General features: G+C 39.0%; 1 protein-coding gene across 1 annotated transcript; it reads left to right on the top strand.

Moving 5' to 3' along the window:
• The first annotated feature begins 1,355 nt into the window (after nucleotides 1-1,355).
• aoc1 (amine oxidase copper containing 1) lies at nucleotides 1,356-8,001 on the top strand. Its single transcript, XM_038723764.1, has 4 exons — nucleotides 1,356-2,892; nucleotides 4,230-4,518; nucleotides 5,252-5,384; nucleotides 6,767-8,001. The coding sequence occupies exons 1-4, from the start codon at nucleotides 1,356-1,358 to the stop codon at nucleotides 7,034-7,036; spliced, it is 2,229 nt and encodes a 742-aa protein (XP_038579692.1). The 3' UTR covers nucleotides 7,037-8,001.
• The last annotated feature ends 10,601 nt before the right edge of the window (nucleotides 8,002-18,602 follow it).

Here is an 18,602-nt window from a genome sequence, read left to right on the forward strand (position 1 = left end):
AGAACCAGAGTCATTCTACAATGTTGCAGAGAAAGATGAACTGTACTGCTTCATTTCACACATTTTCCCTGGGTGATGCTACAGCAATCCTCAGGACTCTGCTGTATCTCTTCTACCAGTGACTTGTGGCTAACAACACCTTAATGGTTTGACGCATTCATTTGTATTGCTAAATTTCAGAGCTTTATTTTTACTATTTCAATGCATCCATTCCAAACTGTACTCTGCTCCAACTCCCAGTTATTTTAAATCAAGGCTTGTTTGCCGTTGCCTTTTATTAAATTAAAATTGGGGCAATTTATTCATATCTTGCATTTCACTGTAACTACACTGTGATTTGTATTCTTTGTCTCAATCTGATTTTAAATCATTCACATGTGTCTGTCTATACTATATTTCTAAATTGCCTTGTGTTTAATTTCTTTATACCTTTTATGTCTTATGTCAAGCACTCTGAATTGTCTTGTTGTTGAAAGGTGCTATCCAAATAAACCTGTCTTGCCTTCTTCAGAATTATCTAAAAAGAGCAACTGTTATCTCATCATATTTATAACCCACTGTTGACCAATCAGCCGCTGTCACTGCAAAGTAGGAGGTTAAATATAAGCAGCAGTGCATCGTTTATTTTGAGAGGGTTTTCTTCAATTGATTGAAGCAGGAGAACAACTACAGGTACAGTAGCTTGGTCAATTTCTTAGTTCCTGATAGAGAGCTGAAAGTGTTTCTCAAGGAAGATTTGAACTTCTCCAAAGTCAGTACATTATGTATTACAACATTATTACATAAATGCTATTATGTAAGTATCTTATACAATCAGATCAGTTCTGAAGAATGTGACAAACTGCACTGAGAACTTGATGGGAATTTTGAAATTGACATGACAGTCCAGTTTATCTTGTAAGTGTGCAGCACAAACAGTAGATTATCGGAAGATTATCAGAGAGAGAGACGATGTTGACGAGTGTGTTATGTTGGATACTGATACATACTGTTATAAATAAAATATAATAAAAATAAAGTGGTGTTCCTGTGGAGAAGTAACCAGGAGAATGGTAGAATAAATAGCATGTAGGGAAAGAGTAAAAATTGCTCATCCAGCTGTGAAGAGAAAAGAGAAAGAAAGGTAGTAGAGAGATTATCCTTAGTTTGTTAATTCTTCAGTTTACAAGAAGGGGGGAAGTAACAGGCTATAAAATAGAAACTCTCTACATCAAACTGTTAAATACAAGATTTGGAAGATTTTCATTCTTTTCTAAAATGGAACCTTACTAAATTAATTCATTGGACATATACAGTTTTTCTCCTTTATTCTCTAAATTTATGCTGGATATTGTTTTCTCCATAATAGTAAAGCCATGAGGATTCTCTGTCTACTGCAGCTGGTCTGCTTGGCTGGTTGTAGTGCTCCCAGATCAAGAGACTGGGCTCATCATGGTGCCCCCATGTTTGCTGACCTCACAGTACGTGAAATGAAAGCTGTCCGGGCCTACCTGCATGGTATTCCAGAGCTGGAGCTCACTGATGCTCGTAGCAAGACTCTGAAGAAGAATAGCATCCTACTGATAGAACTCCATCTGCCAAAGAAGCATGAAGCCCTGAGAGCTCTGGACCATGGACATGCCAGACCTCCACGTCAAGCCCGTGTGATCATCCAGTTTGGAAATCAGATCAAGTCCAACATCACTGAGTACATTGTAAGTCCTCTGCCATCCCCAAATTCCCATGAAGTCAAGAAGTTCAAGGGGGATATGCCTATCCGGTTTGAGTCAAGGCCTATTACTGCAGTAGAGTATGACCATATTACTGACATCCTCAATAAGATCACAACTACGGCTCACAAGCTTCTGTTTGAGACCACAGGAGGGTTTTCCTTTACTAACTGCTCTGACCGCTGCCTGACGTTCTCAGACATAGCGCCCCGTGGGCTGGGTCCAGGTGAGAGGAGAACCTGGATCATGTTGCAGAAGTTTGTGGAGGGTTATTTCATCCACCCAGTTGGGTTTGAGGTGCTTATCAACCACCGGGACCTGGATCCAGAAAAGTGGACTGTCGAGAAGGTCTGGTACAACAGCATGTACTTTGACAGTGTTGAGGAACTGGTAGAAAAATATGAATCAGGAGGTGTGGAGAAGGTCAAACTACCCGATCATGACATCAGTGACCTCTATTCCACTTACATCCCCCGGGGTCCAAGCAACACTCCCACTAATATCCATGGTCCTAAGCTAGTGGAGCCACAGGGGCCTCGCTATCATGTTGACCACAATTTTGTTGAATATGCTGGATGGTCTTTTGCCTACCGAGTCCGGTCATCAGCTGGACTTCAAGTCTTTGACCTCCGTTTCAATGGAGAAAGGATAGCCTATGAGATCAGCCTCCAAGAAGCTGTTGCCTTCTATTCTGGTGATACTCCCGCTGCCATGCAAACAAAGTACATTGATGCTGGCTGGGCAATGGGCACTTCAACCTATGAGCTGGCGCCTGGAATCGACTGTCCAGAAATTGCCACCTTTGTTGACCTTCACCACTACTTTGACACAGACAAACCTGTGCGATACAAAAATGCACTCTGTATTTTTGAGATGACAACTGCTATGCCTCTGAGAAGGCATTTCAACTCCAACTTCCAGGGGGGATATAACTTCTTTGGAGGGCTGGAAAACACTCTGCTGGTACTGAGGACAACCTCGACGGTTTACAACTATGATTACATCTGGGACTTCCTCTTCTACCAGAATGGAGTGGTGGAGGTAAAGGTCAGCGCCACCGGATATATCCACGCCACATTCTTTACACCTAATGGACTTCACTATGGTACCAAGGTGTATAACTATGTGCTGGGTAACCTGCACACACACCTCATCCATTACAAAGTGGACCTGGATATTGCTGGTGAGTGTTACGGAACAATCACCTAGTTTTTAATGCCCAGTTTAAAGAAGATCAGTGGAAAATCCACCACAGTAGACCATGAATTATGTCCATTTTGGATGATTCTGCACCTCACAGTTTATGTTTAGTGTAACATGTCCTTTATGTAGCAAGGTGGAAAGTAAGGGTAAATTAGGACACATTTTCATGTAAAGGAGACCAAAGTTCACATACTGCCATAGCCCTACAATTAACATTTGCTTTTCTATCAACTGTAACCACAATTCACCAACCTCAGCCAAATGTTTTAGTTGCCTAACCCTAACCATACCTTGACCACAATAGTCATAACCACAATTTTCCATGCCATAGTTGCCTTGCGCAGACATTGGTGAAAGTGATAATTTAATGTTGCCACAGGATATAAAAGAACTTTGGAAATAAACATAACATTTTGTAGAGTCCTCCAATATTGACATTCATTCTTGGCGATGGGGTTGGGAAAACCATCTGCAATATTTTTCAATCTTTTTACTTGAGCAAACAATGGGTTTCGTGGTGGTGACTAATTAATCCCTTTACACCAATCTTTTGTAGTTTTTTGAAGGCAATGCAAGGAGGCAAAGCAAGATAGATGTATTTGTATAAAACCTGTAATGTCAGGGCAGTTCAAAGTGCTTTGAATTGAACTGGTGGTGAAATTAGATGAAAGAAAAGGGAACAAAGAAACTTTGTCTTTTATTGATGCCAGTCCAGATAACATGGTTTTGTGAACATTACCCTGTCATAAAGGAGACATTCCAGGCTATCAAGCCTGTGCAACTGTTCTATTGAAATGTGTGATCAAGGCCAGCTGTTATCAAGCCTATGTGCCATGCATGCGTCCACAACTTTATCTTGACCTGTGTGTCACTTCTACTTCTTAGTATATTCAACTTAACTCTGCTGAAATAAATAGCAAGAAGACTTCTGATGCTTGGCTTGCACTTGTGCTGTGTAGCTCTGTAATCTCATGGCAAGAAGGCCCATGTTGGAACTTGCTGGCCAACAGGACCTCTTCTGTGTGGAGTATGCATGTTCTTCCTGCGCCTGCATGGGTTTTCTTCAGATGTTCCCACAGTGCAATTTAGGCTAATTGGCAACGTTAAATTATCCATAAGTGTGAATGTGAGAGTGAATAGTTGCCTGTCACTACGTGTCAATCCTGTGATTGACTGGCAAACTGTCCAGGGTGTACCCCTCCACTTGCCCATGGATGGACTTCTAATACTAAAGTAAATGTCTAATGTCTCAACAGGCTGCTTGTACCTTGAAAGAAGAACCTCTCCTGACAACTCTTTCATTTCACTGTGACACAGGTCGCGAGAACAGCTTTGAGACAATGGACCTGAAATTTGTCAACTTCTCAAATCCCTGGAGCCCGAAAGATTTCATCGTCCAGTCCAAACTTCACATGACTGAGCACAAGACTGAGCGGTCTGCTGCTTTCCGCTTCGGCAAAAAGTTCCCCCGCTATGTACACTTTAACAACCCCAACGAGAAAAATAAGTGGGGGCACCAAAAGGGCTACCGTATTCAGTTTAACTCACATGCCCACAGTGTCCTTCCAAGAGGCTGGAGAGAGGAAAATGGCATCAGTTGGTCAAGGTAATAAAATACTTCCCCTTATACATTAAATTTATTCATTTAGCTGACGCTTTTATCCAAAGCGACTTACAATTGCTTTTTATGTCAGAGGTCGCATGCCTCTAGAGCAACTAGGGGTTAAGTGTCTTGCTCACATTGGGGTCTCACAGTGGATTTGAACCCGGGTCTAGTCATAAAGAAGGTATAACTTGGGTACAATATTTAAACCCAATATGCCATTTTTATGGTTTGCCCTCAATCCAAATGCATTGTCGACATATTATACAGACTTTTCCCAAATTCAGTCAGTCGTATCTTTTATTATTATTATATTATCATTGGTATTTGTATCTTGGACACATTGGGATCATAGCATTTGAGCAAAGTTTGCACACATGATTGGGATTGAAGAGATTAATTTCTGGATTGGGAGTCTAAGTAGAGTCATAGTTAGGGAGTCACCACAGGTGCATCGAACAGAAACTTGAACTTTTGTCACCTAATAGTGGATTGTCACATTTGGGCATTGTAAGTGTTTGCACCTGAAGTAAATTTAGGAAAACCGCTGATGTTTCTCAACACCCAGGAGGGTTCTGTTTGACTGAATGAGAACAGTTGGACAAAATTAAAACAACAAGGCCCACTTGAAATGAAAAAAGAGGTGCTTTTTCTCTGTATGATTTTTTTTCCAGTTAGATATCACAATTACATTTAGTGTTAAATACTAATTGACTGGTAAACTGTCTCTCCACAGGTATCCTCTGGCTGTGACTCGTCATAAAGATAGTGAAGCCACCAGCAGCAGCATTTATACCCAGAATGACCCCTGGGAACCCGTTGTGTCCTTTGAGGATTACATCCGCAACAATGAAAACATAGTTAACCAAGTAAGTAGTAGTGCAGGAGTTTCCCCTCAGGCCCAAACGAATACGATCTCCATCCACACCAGCGTTTTAGCTGCGTATCAGAGTTGAAAACTTACACTGCGCATGCGCATGCTGGTGTAAACATGAAGCAGAAGGTCTCTTCCGTAGTTACAGAAGATTGGCGAAAGAATAAAGTACTACGGACGAAGAACCACACTAGATTTTGTTTTGCATGGACCAATAACGAGCTGGTATTGTTTCTTGAATGTAACACGGGAGTTAAAAGCGACTGTGGCGGCGGAAAACAGAGTCGTTGCAAAGTAAATATGGCGACATGCACAGTACAAGTGTAGCAAATAAATGTTATTTGCATGGTACAAAATATTTTAATAAAAATACCAAAGCTAAAAACTCTGTCAGTAGCATTGTGTTTGCTTTGCATGACTCGTAAGACCCCATCAGAGAGTCAAACATGAGCGTCTGCGTCATTGTTTCTTAAGTCCTCCGTTTTAAAACCCTACCCAGAGTTTTAAGGTGAAAAACGGGGTCGGCAGCGTTTCCAAACTTCTCTGTTTTAGGTCTTTGTTTTCGCCATTTTAGTCTGGACGGGAGGTGCGTAGCAAAAGGTCTCCGTTTTAAAATGAAAACGCAGTAGTGTGGATGGGGCCTAAGACAAAGCTTGTACATGTATATCACACATTTCCACAATATGCTTTTAAGATCAAAGTCAGGGGACAGTAGTTTTGTCCACGTTAGATTTATACTGATTTTCAGAAAGTAAACAAACCAAATTTCCAAAATGTTGAACTATTCCTCTAACCATAACAAGTGCATCCATTGACTACACACACCCCATTTCCAGTTGTTAAATAATAATAATAACAAATAATAATACAATTGTTTGTAAATATATTGTATGATTTATTTCACTGGGCCCCCTAATGTTGATGAACACTGTTAACAAGTACACATAATTTTGGAAATCAGAGTGGAAAAGTTTGCTCAGAACCGTATTGGATCACACAATATAATTTTATGATTACCAACCACAGACCATGGTTACAACAGTTTAATTACCATTTTTGTTCCATGGCTTTTGAGATTTGAGAGATTAGTGATGAGTCTTTTTGACTGGTGCAACAATTCAGTAATGGCGAGCACCCTTATGTTTTAAGTGGATTCTTAGAAATGTGGTTTACATTTGGGGTGTTGGGGAGTTTTCCTGAGAGGTTATGTCAGTGGCTTGAGGCTGATCTTGCTAAAATAATCTGTTCATCAGTTATGGTCGCTCACCATATAACTCATGAATGCTGACATTTTCATCTATTTGTTCTTTCAAGGAGATAAAGACCACCTGTTATGCGTCCTAAATTCTAATGTAATGTTTGCTCTCCTGTGTGCAGGACTTGGTAGCCTGGGTGACAGTCGGCTTCCTGCATGTGCCTCACTCAGAAGACATCCCCAACACGGCAACACCCGGCAACGCAGTGGGCTTCTTCCTCCGACCCTTCAACTTCTTCGACGAAGACCCTTCACTGGCATCCAGAAGCACCATCATTGTTAGGCCTGGCGAGGACGGAAAGCCCAAGGTCCAGAGATGGACACCAGAGGTCATAGGTCACTGTGTGACAGACAAGCCATTCTTTTACAATGGCACTTATGCAGAGGTATAGATGGGTCTTTTTTGGGTTTCCCATAAAGTATTTTACCACAAATATAATTTTTGCTCCACTTGAGTACATTCACAGTGAGGATCTCAGATTTTTATATCACTTGAAGTATATCTGCTTCAAATTTATTCTCAGCAATGTCTAACAATGTCACAGCCTTATGAGAATTTCCAGTATCTACATTTTGAAAGACTAAAAACAAAATCCATTTTTAAAAAGAAAATAAAGAAGAGGAACATTTACAAGAAACATTTTTTTCATAAATGATGCCTGTTATAGCTGATCATATATAATTTACAATCCGATAAATTGATAAATATTTAGCTGAAGACGCTACACATTTCACATTCTAAATCATATGCATGTCTCTCTTTTTCCGCGTCAAATGAAGAAAAATCATGGACTTATAGCCCAAATAATACACTTAGTTAATCTTAATGTTAAAATTAACGTACCACTCCCAATCAAACCACACATGCAACCTGGCAGTGGGAAGGCATGGGAGGCCTTGAGAACTCCTGTTATCCCATGTTGGGTCTCCATGGCTGAGGTTTAGCAGCAGCGAGCATCCAGGATTCAGGATGCTCTGTATCCGCAGTGATTGTGCTAAACTCCTGGCCCCTCAGCATGCATTGCTTGCCCCTGGGTAGGAATGTTTTTACTGGAAAGAAAACAGGCCTTAAAGAGCAAACAGCCTGATTCCGGATTCTTCCCTGCAAACAGTCCAGAATTCCTGCTGGCTGTGCCGTTGCCCCTGGAAACCTAACACGTACAACATGACACAATAACAGCACATGTAACTGCTTTGTCCTTATTGTGCCCATTTCCTAACAAAGCAATGTCACTTTACAGATCTCAACCAAACGATTCACTCAAGTGCCAAATAAATCAAACTGTTTTAATCACGTTCTACTCTTTTGGGTTTGATTTTAATTGAAACTTTTCTGTATTAAACAATGATCAATACACACGGGCCTATGTGAGGAGAGAGTTGGTTTTTCAGTGGCAAAGTTGGTTTGTGTGAAGGGTAAATATTGAGTGTCTTTGGAGTAGGAAAAATGAACCCAGCCAACAACATTTACACGTGTTTGCTGATGTTTCACATTATGCATGGTAAAAGAAGGGTTAATATGAAAGCTATACACACATAAGTGAATGGACTGGAAAGAATAAAAAACAATTGGGAAACAAATATTTCCATAGATATTTCCAAGGCAGTGATGGTCTTGAAGTCACAACTGTAGAAAACTATAGCTTTTGGTATGTTTTCTTTCAAATCTGTTACTTTAGGGCAGTTTGAATGGATGATGAAGACATACTTTTATAAGCAGCAAAATATGTAAAATTGAACACTGATAAATAATACATGTTTACATTTGTATACAACATATATATTGTTCAGCAAGACAGAGGATCACAAATTACATTAATGTGGTAATAAATATGAGGTCTAGACTTTAAGATACCTATAAAAAAGAACAATCCAGAAGGAAATCTTCCAAAGACAAATAATATGACATACAAAATGTTGATGTTTCTAAATTACTACAACAAATATTTAAGTTTAGCCTGCAGAGGATGTTAAACTCTTATTGTGCCTGATTCAAAATTACCAGGGAACTTAGATGGTGATTTGTTGCCCCCTACTGGTTTCTTGAGTAATTGTTTAGTCTATTTAGATCATCAGTTGATGCTGAAGACATCCTATTGTGGTGGACACATGCCATAAATATGGAGGACCATGTCGGCCACAATTGAAAATGAATACAGAAATTACAAAAACATTCAAAAACTAAACATCCTATTAAATGCACCAAAAAGAGCATATATGTATGCCATATGACCCATACTGCATATATGTTGTGTGGACTCCTTATTTTGAAAACCCGATGTTGTCACATACACTTTCTTGCAATTTGATTAATTATATTGTATGTGGTGCTTGTATCAGGTACAATTAAGACTTAATAGCTTCTCCACAGGTAAGACTCTCATACTGCAACACTTGTCTAAAGTTAGAAAATGACAGAATAAAGTTGCTAACCCTGCCTGTCACCGTGCACTGCTCCATTTCACTGCATTTACCATAAAGGCTCAAATACGTGTACACGCCAAATTTAATTGCGGCTAGCTGACGTTGTTCTCACAAAAGACAGCTCACTTGACCAAAGTTCTGCATCCGTGTATGCCGCTAACTCAGTGTTGCTACAAAAAGAGTGAACAATGGCCTGCCCTGTCATTGTTGCAGAGGAAGCTGAAAGCCAGCAAGTGCTGCTGGCAAAAGAAATGGTCGATAATGATGTTGTTGTGTAGCACAACACATGCAAGAACTAAAAGATGTTACCAATCCCTTTGCCACATTGAAGGCTCTTCTTTACTGTCTTAACATACTTTTGGGAATACACAGTTCGCAAATGAGTGAAGTATACATTTGAGCTAATAAAAATTAAAAAAACTCTCTCTCTAAACTCTAAAAATTTCAAGACACTTTCACTATATATTATAACCTTCAAGTATCTTCAACCAAGTCCAGTTACAAATAACATAAGCCTTCCAAAAACATTGAAATGTAAATGATCACAAGGAATATTGATCAATATTCATATGACCAAAGAGCTCCGGGCTACACAGGCAGATAAACAGAGAATGAAAGGCCCACGTGATGTGTCAGTACCACGAGTCAGCCACAAGATGGAGACAAAGACGTTGTGGGTCTGGGTATCTCTGGATAATCCGTAATTCGTTTGTAATTCTAAAAGGAAAATAACGTTTATCGGTTTCAAAACAAAAAACCAAATAACCATTTTTAGTGTCAGAATCAAAAAACGAAAAACCAATTAAAATCGGCCCGTTTTTCGTTTTTGGCAATTCATTTTATTGTTATTTCTTTTAGAACAAAGAATGAAAGGAGTCTGTGAACTTCAGTCAATTCGTTTTTCGTTATAAACCAAAAACGGAAGTCATGTGGTCTATTCCTTTTATGGAAGGCATAGTAACTGGTAAAACCTTCAAAATAAACGTAGCCCATGTGACATGTAATTAGAAAGGTGATTTTAGACTAAAGCTAAACTAAAATAACCTTTTTTTTAGTAAAACTAAAGTAGCACTGGGTGTGAAAAAAACACTTTAGCTAACTGAAATAAAAACAATAACTAATAAAATAATACCTGTTAGGCTGTTAGGGAGAATTAAACATTTGTAAGGCCATTGGTGACCTGTAACTTCAGATTAAGACAAGTGAACTAATGTTATATGTAGCTTAGGACAGCAGTTTGCCTATTTATTTAAGTTTACATTATTTAGTTCATGTTTTAGTTTTTTAACATACAGTCCCTGACAAAAGTCTTGTCGCTTGTGTACAAATTGACCTGAAGTGCCGCTGAAATATATTTCTAATCAAGATTTTTTTTTTACAAGAAATGGCTCATTTTAATCCCAACAGCTTTTGTAATAATGTTTCAGTGCAAAACGAAACTGTCAAAAAGTATTCTAATATTCACAGCTTGGTAAAGTCCATTGAGTCAATTTTTGCAAAGACATAAGTGTTGTCGCCTTGTCATATGAGCTTCACCTGTGACTAATAATGGATCAATTAGGTCTCAGGTGTGTATAAAAACAACCCCAGTACAACTAGACCTCTGCAAACATGCCTAAGATTCACCCTGAGACTAAAGTTTTGATTATCAAGAGGCTGAAGACCAGATCCACTGCTGATGTGGCAGACACCTTCAATGTGTCTCAGCGTCAAGTACAGAGGATAAAAAAAAACATCTGAAGACACTTTTGTATTTGCAGTAAATTTGTTCAATTTCTGTATAGGCGACAAAACTTTTGTCTTGCCAAAATTTGACCTTTCTGTCTTGTTTAAATGATAAGTCTTTTTTCAGTGAAACTAATTTATTTCAGTGCATTAAACATCATTTGGGAGGGTTTTAGCTTTTCATATGAGCTATTTCTAACACCAATTGATTAATTAAAAGTCCGGTTAATAGCAGGTGTTTCTACAAAATAGATAAGCGACAAGACTTTTGTCAGGGACTGTATTTATAGGCCTTCTTGCTATGTGGAGGCTCAACCAGCAGAGGTCACTCTGCCCCCTTCTGTGGCGCCAACAGGCAATAAGGTTTTGACCTTTTGACTTGTGTTTATATCAAAGAGAAGGCTGGCACTGCTACCAGAGGAAGCTAATCACTGAGTTTGAAGGGTGTGCAGAACTTCACCTGCCTCCCAGCTGCTCTTTCTATGGTGTTATAGCTGCTAAAAACTCTCAGCTTCCACCATCTACTGTTATGTGTCAAAACAAAACTCTTCCAAAACAAATCTATAAAGTTGAAAAAATTTTCCTTTTTTAATTTTTTCCAGTGTAATATACTTGTTAAGTAGATTAAATATTTTTAATGCAGCCTGTAGTTCTCATTAGTTATGTAGGCCTACTTGTGTGTGAAACCTGCTAGCATTAATGTCAAAAAGCATCTCCTCTAGCTCTGGGATCTTTTACTGCCTTTTTAGGGTTTAGTTCTGTTTGATGAACCACCAGGAAAAGGCCGTGCTCTGTACTGTTCATAACCGTGTAAAGTAAAATAAAATGTTGAGTCATTTAGTTTTTCTCCTGATACTCATCTCAGGACCTCCCAGAGTTTCCCCAATACCTGGAGGATGTGAGCCTGTGCAGGGATTATGGATTATTATTATTATTATTATTATTATTATTAGGGATTATGACTGATGATAGTAGCAAGGCTGGCCCCAGTCACCTACTATCACCATCCATCCATCATCAACCACTTATCCTGTGTACAGGGTCGCAGGGACCTACTATCACCCTCTCTTCAAATAAATGCTGGACTGTCAGGACATAGCAGCACACCACTCCTTCCTCCAGCACCATAAAAGGGCCCTGTTGTCACTTTCAGATATTTACATCATGATTTATGGTAACCACACCTTGTAATTGTGGCACTGTTTTTGTAAATAAGGATGATGTCAACTTATGTCTTTTAATACACATTTAAATCATATACAGTAGGCTTTTATGTACAACAGTACAGTGAAGCAGGGCTCTGCAGTGCAACTCCTTCACTCGCATACGCCCTTAAATGATTTACAAGCATAGTGTGTGAGTGAAGACTAAAACCTACTGTAAATTTTGTTATGTTAGTTATATTATACTAATAATCATTTGTACTAGTTCCTCCTCCAGGCTGTGTTTAGAGCCTCTGCAGTGGACAGATGTAGATTTAGCCAGAGCCAGGAGGTCATTGTGCCGATACAGCTTCCTCCTGAGAGCAATACATTCTCCTTGTTCTGTTTTACATCTGCTTTACAGATGTTACTGATATACTTTAAATGTTCACAAATCTAGTTTACATAAAGTGTGGTGTGGGTTGTGTGTGCATGTGGCAAAATCAGTATGTTAAAAAACTTTAACATTTGTAGGCCCATGTCAAGCATTCAGATCCAGTGGTCTTTATTTCCATAGGCCTCCACTGGTTTTCACATCATAAAATTGTCAATGCACACAAGGAGATGGAGCTCAGGCATATTATAAATATGTGTATAATAAAATCATTATAAAATTATTCTGTGCTACTTGAACATTTTTGGACTACTGTCCTCCTTAGAAAAGTTAGCATAACGCTAGAAGCAAATAAGCAAGCTTGGGAACAGATCCATGATATATAAGGTCTCATTTTAACCCATGGGATTTAATTTTTATAGAGCATTTCTTTACAAGAGACACATGCATTTCGACTGGAAAGGTGATTTATGAAACATCAAACTTTAAAAGTCAGGTTTTGGGCTGTTTTATTAACACCACCACTACTAAACCAACAAGATGTTAAGTTCAACTATAAAGTATTTTCTGCTTTCTAACTTTGTTTTTTTGTTTTCATTTGTGAGTAAACAGTTTTACAATGACTGCCTTAACATTTTAAATATGGCCTCACCAGACTGATATCCCGAGAACACGTACTCAGCATTGAGTGCTTGTTTTTAGTGATGTAAAGACCGATCCACCTGTAATGGAGTCTCATAAAAAGAATCCACATTTAAAATCAGGACACAAAAATCAGCAGTGGCTATATAACCCTCAACTAATGCAGCAAATCATCCACCCAGGCCTGACTCCACCTCATTCAAAGACCGGACCAGGCAAATCAGGGTATCAACCTCCACGGCCATCTCTGCGGTGAACTCAAAACAGGCCATGCAGTCTACAGGGGTCTTGGCGACAGTTGGCTTAAAATGCCTGTAATAAAACCCAATTTAAAAAGTGTTCACAAAAGCTAAAACAGTTCTGCATCAGCCTCGAGACAGATCATCCAAAATCCTAACCTGCTCCCTAACCACACCGCAACACAATGCATCAAGAGAGATCCTGAGTGCTCCCTGAACGTCAACTCTTAATGAGGTAATTGTCTCCAGGTGTGTGCTCACTACTGGAGAGGCAGGGTGGAGCTTCCATGAGAGGGTGAAACTAGATTGTGGCATTACTAGGCTGAAAGCCTACCCATCACAACAAGAAAATGGATAATCACACAGGCTAACTAATTCACTCATATACAACCTTACATTTAAACAGCTAGCCTTGTTATCAAACTCGAACCATCGGTTAATATTTAGTTTTAATATTGAGTTATTAAGCAGATAGCTATCAATACACAAACACGGTAGTTTTTTTGTTTGTCTTTTTACTAAATAGGGGCTGGGGCGAAACTCCCCTAAACAGATGAGAAAGTCTGAGCACATTGTTCAGTCTTCTCCAGAGCAGCCTTTACTGCCAGTTAACAATCTGAGGAGACATCAGTCAGATGAACACCAAGCTTTTTTTGGACATTAAGCCATTCATTCACAAGCACATATGTTTGTTTGCAACAATTTGTTTGCTGAAAAGTTTACAGCTCCACAGATTTGTTTTGACACATAACAGTAGATGGTGGAAGCTGAGAGTTTTTAGCAGCTATAACACCATAGAAAGAGCAGCTGGGAGGCAGGTGAAGTTCTGCACACCCTTCAAACTCAGTGATTAGCTTCCTCTGGTAGCAGTGCCAGCCTTCTCTTTGATATAAACACAAGTCAAAAGATCAAAACCTTATTGCCTGTTGGCACCACAGAAGGGGGCAGAGTGACCTCTGCTGGTTGAGCCTCCACATAGCAAGAAGGCCTATAAAGATGTTAGGAAACTAAAATATGAATTAAATAATTTTCACTACACAAACACAGTAGTGTAAATTTCACTTGTCTTAATCTGAAGTTACAGGTCACCAATGGCCTTACAAATGTTTAATTCTCCCTAACAGCCTAACAGTTGTGTGTTTTTTTTCACACCCAGTGCTACTTTAGTTTTACTAAAAAAACGTTATTTTAGTTTAGTTTTAGTCTATAATCACCTTTCTAACTACATCGTACATGGGCTACTTTTATTTTGAAGTCTTTACCGGTTACTTTCGCTTCCAAAAAAACGCATAGACCACGTGACTTCTGTTTTTGGTTTTTAAAACGAATTGACTGAAGTTCACAGACTCTCTTCATTCTTTGTTCAAAAAGGAATAACAATAAAATGAATCGTCAAAAGCGAAAACCGGGCCATTTTGAATTGGTTTTTCGTTTTTTGATTCTGACACCAAAAACAGTTATTTGGTTTGTTGTTTTGAAAAAAAACCCCAGATAAATGGTGTTTTCGTTTTAGAATTACAAACTAATTACGGATTATCCAGAGATACCCAGACCTGGTGTTTTCTCGTTTGTTCGTTTATTGGTTCAAACGAAAAAACAAAAAACGAAAAATCAAAACGTACATGGACCTAGTTCTGTTTGTTATAGTCTGGTCCAAATTCTGAAATTTCATCTGATTTCTCAGAGGTTTTATTAGTGTTTCATCCATAAAACAGATAAAGTAATTATTGGAGTTGATTTTAATATGCATATGGACAACAACAATGATAGCCTTAGTACTGCATTGCTCTCATTATTAGATTTGACTGGCTTCTGTCAGAGTGTTCATTAAGCCCACTCACTGTTTTAACCACATTCTCGATATTGTTCTAGCACATAGCATTGACATTTAACATTTAATACATTTCACAAAATCCCTTTTTATCTGACCATTATTTAATAACTTTTGAATTCATGTTAGTGGATTAGGCTAGATGTCTCTCTGATGGTGCTGTAGCTAAAGCAACATTATGTAAGATGCCCCAACCGTTTCAGGGTATAATTCAGCACTGTTTTAAATAATAGTCCAGTAACAGAATAGAATGCCAGCTCAGCGCCTGTCTTGCAGCTTTGTATGTCACAAAGCTCTCTCCAATGTCTGACAGCCTCTTGCTTGGTCACTCTTTTTCTCTTCTTAGCTTCCGTTAGCATCCTCGCTGGTCTCTTTGCCTCTGCCATTAGCTCATGTTGTGTCCATAAAGGCTGCTGAATCTTGATTGGCAAGTTAGCCAACCACACTAGACAGCAACCGATGCAAAAGCACTGACAGGAACATTACCTATGTCAGCAAGAAGGCAAGCTCAGCATCTGTGTTGCACCTTTCAACTTAAGGTCTCTTTTAACTTAAGCCAACAAGTAAAAGCCAGCCTAATATTTAGTCTCTTGCTTGGTCACTCTCTTTTTCTTTCCTCCGATGTCTTCTGCGTCTCTTCACAGCCTCTGCCATGATCCATACTGAGAATATGCTTCCTATGCAATATTATCAGGAAACACTTCATAAACTTTTATTGTTATGCAAACAAATCTCAGTTATACCTATCGATCAAGCAAGATGAAACTAATCACTTAGTTAAACTTCATACATGCTTTAGGGATGTAAAAACCTACAATTTTCTGATGTTCAACTCAAAACTGAAAGTATGTTACGTGGCCCCAAACACCTCCCAGATGCATTATTTAAATCACCCTGGCCTCCATCACCACCGTGAGGAATCTAAGGCTCAGAGTGCAGGCCAAAATTACCCAAATTTCTTTGCTCATAGGTGACTCAGATCTGATCTTTTTATGACAGTGTGAACAGGCCAAGTCCCATGGAATTTGATCTTTTCCAGTTCAGATGTGGGCCGCTTTGATCAGGACATGTCCTTTAACTCTCACATTAAACAAACTTCAAGGAACAGCTTTTTTAACCTATGTAACATTGAAAAAATCAGGCACATCCTGCCTCAAAATGATGCAGAAAAACTAGTCCACTCATTTGTTAATTCTAGGCAGGAAAAAAAAGATTTTATTTTAAGATTGCAACCAGGTGTGCGCTGGTACGCATGCCTGAACTCATGATCAAGCATAATCTGAAAAGTTTCTTTTGCACCGCATAATGTTAGCACCTGGTTGGTGTTAGCCGGCGAGCTAACAATCAGCATTTCTGATGGTGACTGTGTTTTCACCCGACATCTGATTCTGTTTGGCCTGACATGCTTCAGCACATAAAACTTTGTTGTTTGTTTTTTTATCCCTACGCAGTGTTTATGTTGGAGTCTGTGTTGTGCTGTGAGCCGTTTTTTTGTGGTGTTAGTGGACTGCATGTCATCAGCGGCGGTGTTGTTATTGTAGTCGGAGAGAGACCCGGGAGTGCGTGTGCAGCTACATCCCGACCCAATACCTTCACATAACTAGCAGAATAGTGGCTGTTAACAGGCAACAGAGAAAACAGGTGTGGGGTTCATTTCTAAGTTTGGTAACATCCCGCTGACAAAAAGGAAGTAAAAAGTTATTTGTAAATAAGGGATTTATTGGAAAAACTACATAGAGCCCCTGTAACCAGCTGGGTGATCTGTCATCTTTTATATGTTTAGCTTCCCTGGCTGTCACTGGCTGCTGATTCACCCAGCTGTGATTCACATGTACACAGCGGACAGACAGTTACTGTCACACACAATGCGACTTGTTGACACAAGTCCAGATGTAAAGTGCGCTCATATTTTGCTGCGTCTCTCTGCACACATACACACACATATCTTTCCCTAATGAATAGTGCAGCCCGTGGGATCTTGTTACAACCAATGTGCCATCTGCACACAGACAAAAACAAGGCCCATTAACATCTCCTACCTCCTCTATAATCACTACCTCTCAGCTTCAGACTGTCATCCCACGGGCAATGTTTTCTGACAAACAACCTTTGATCCATCATAGTTGTTATACACATTATGTTGTATAGCAGACATTCAAAGTTATAGTTTGGCAGGCTGTAACTACTTTTACACATACTATGTTTAATTCAGCTATTCTAAGTGACACATGAGAGAAATGAGCTATATATCAATGATCATGCAAGTTCATGTTGGGTAAAAATATTTCTTCACAATGCAGACTTTTCATGGGCAAAGAAAAACAGCTTTGTTTTTGATAAGCCTAAAACTTAATTTTAACCCCCCTCCCCTTTGACATTCAGAAGAAACATATATACACTTGATAAAAGGTTTATAGCACACTATATTGCACTTGTAAGCAGATTTCGGACATTTTAAGTGTTTTCGATACTTCCCCCAAAATGATTTGTAACTGGTTTATGAACACTTAACATAGCAGTAATCATGCTTAATGATAAATGATTAGACAGATCTTTACAGTGTCTAATGAAAGATTTATCAACTGTTTATACATATATATAGGCTTGCAGCTAATTATTTGTATCTGTCATTATGTTTTCTATTAATCATTTAGTCTTTGAAACCTCAGAAAATAACGAAAAATGCATATCACACCCTTGCAGAGCTGAAGGTGATGTCTTCAAATCTTGATTTGTTTGACCAAAACGTAAAGATATTCCATTTACAAAGTGACAGTTTAAGCTTGTTTCCCCAACTGCTGGAAACTGCTCACCTGGGATTCAGACTACGGTCTGGAAGCTGAGCAGGAAAGGTAACAGTATGTTTTTTGGCTGCTAAGTAATGTTTGCTACATTTTTAGAAAGTAACATTAATTAGCCGCATGTCATTACATCCAACTTGTTCAGGGTTGAGAACATCAGGTAAGCTACAAGCTTAGATCAGACTTGTGTACAGCTCCGTCCTGTACACATACTGTACATCTTGATACTTAAATTATATCTCAGTTTTAAGAGGAGTCTGAAAAAATGGTTGCTAGGAAAAGAAAGAAGAAGAAGGAGCTGGGGTTAGTAAAGCAAATTAGGGATGCAAACTAGTAACCTTTTCAGCTAGTGAGAAGTTTCTTTTGGATTTTAATATGCAAATTAAATACTTGGTAACACAGCAACTGGGACGCAGGAAATGGCAGCAGGTACTCTGGACTATCAAAATTTGAAATATTTGGCTGTAGCAGAAGGTAGTTTGTTCATCAAAGGGCTGGACAGCAGTACAAGAATTTGTGCCTGCAGGAAACAGTGAAACATGGTGGCGGTTCCTTTCAAGTTTGGTGCTGCATTTCTGCAAACAGAGTTGTGGCTCAGAATGAACAGGCTTCTCAATACTTATTCATCATGCAATACCATCATGAAGGCATCCCAATTTTTTTCATGCAGCATGACAACGATGACCCCAAGCATACAGCAAAAGTCATTAAGAATTTATGCTTATACATATCTGTCCTTTTATATGCATATACTACAGTG

The sequence above is a fragment of the Micropterus salmoides genome, unplaced genomic scaffold (assembly GCF_014851395.1).
Source record: "Micropterus salmoides isolate LMB-PRFRI ecotype aquatic unplaced genomic scaffold, ASM1485139v1 Ms_hic_scaffold_1, whole genome shotgun sequence".
In the NCBI taxonomy this organism is placed as follows: domain Eukaryota; kingdom Metazoa; phylum Chordata; class Actinopteri; order Centrarchiformes; family Centrarchidae; genus Micropterus; species Micropterus salmoides.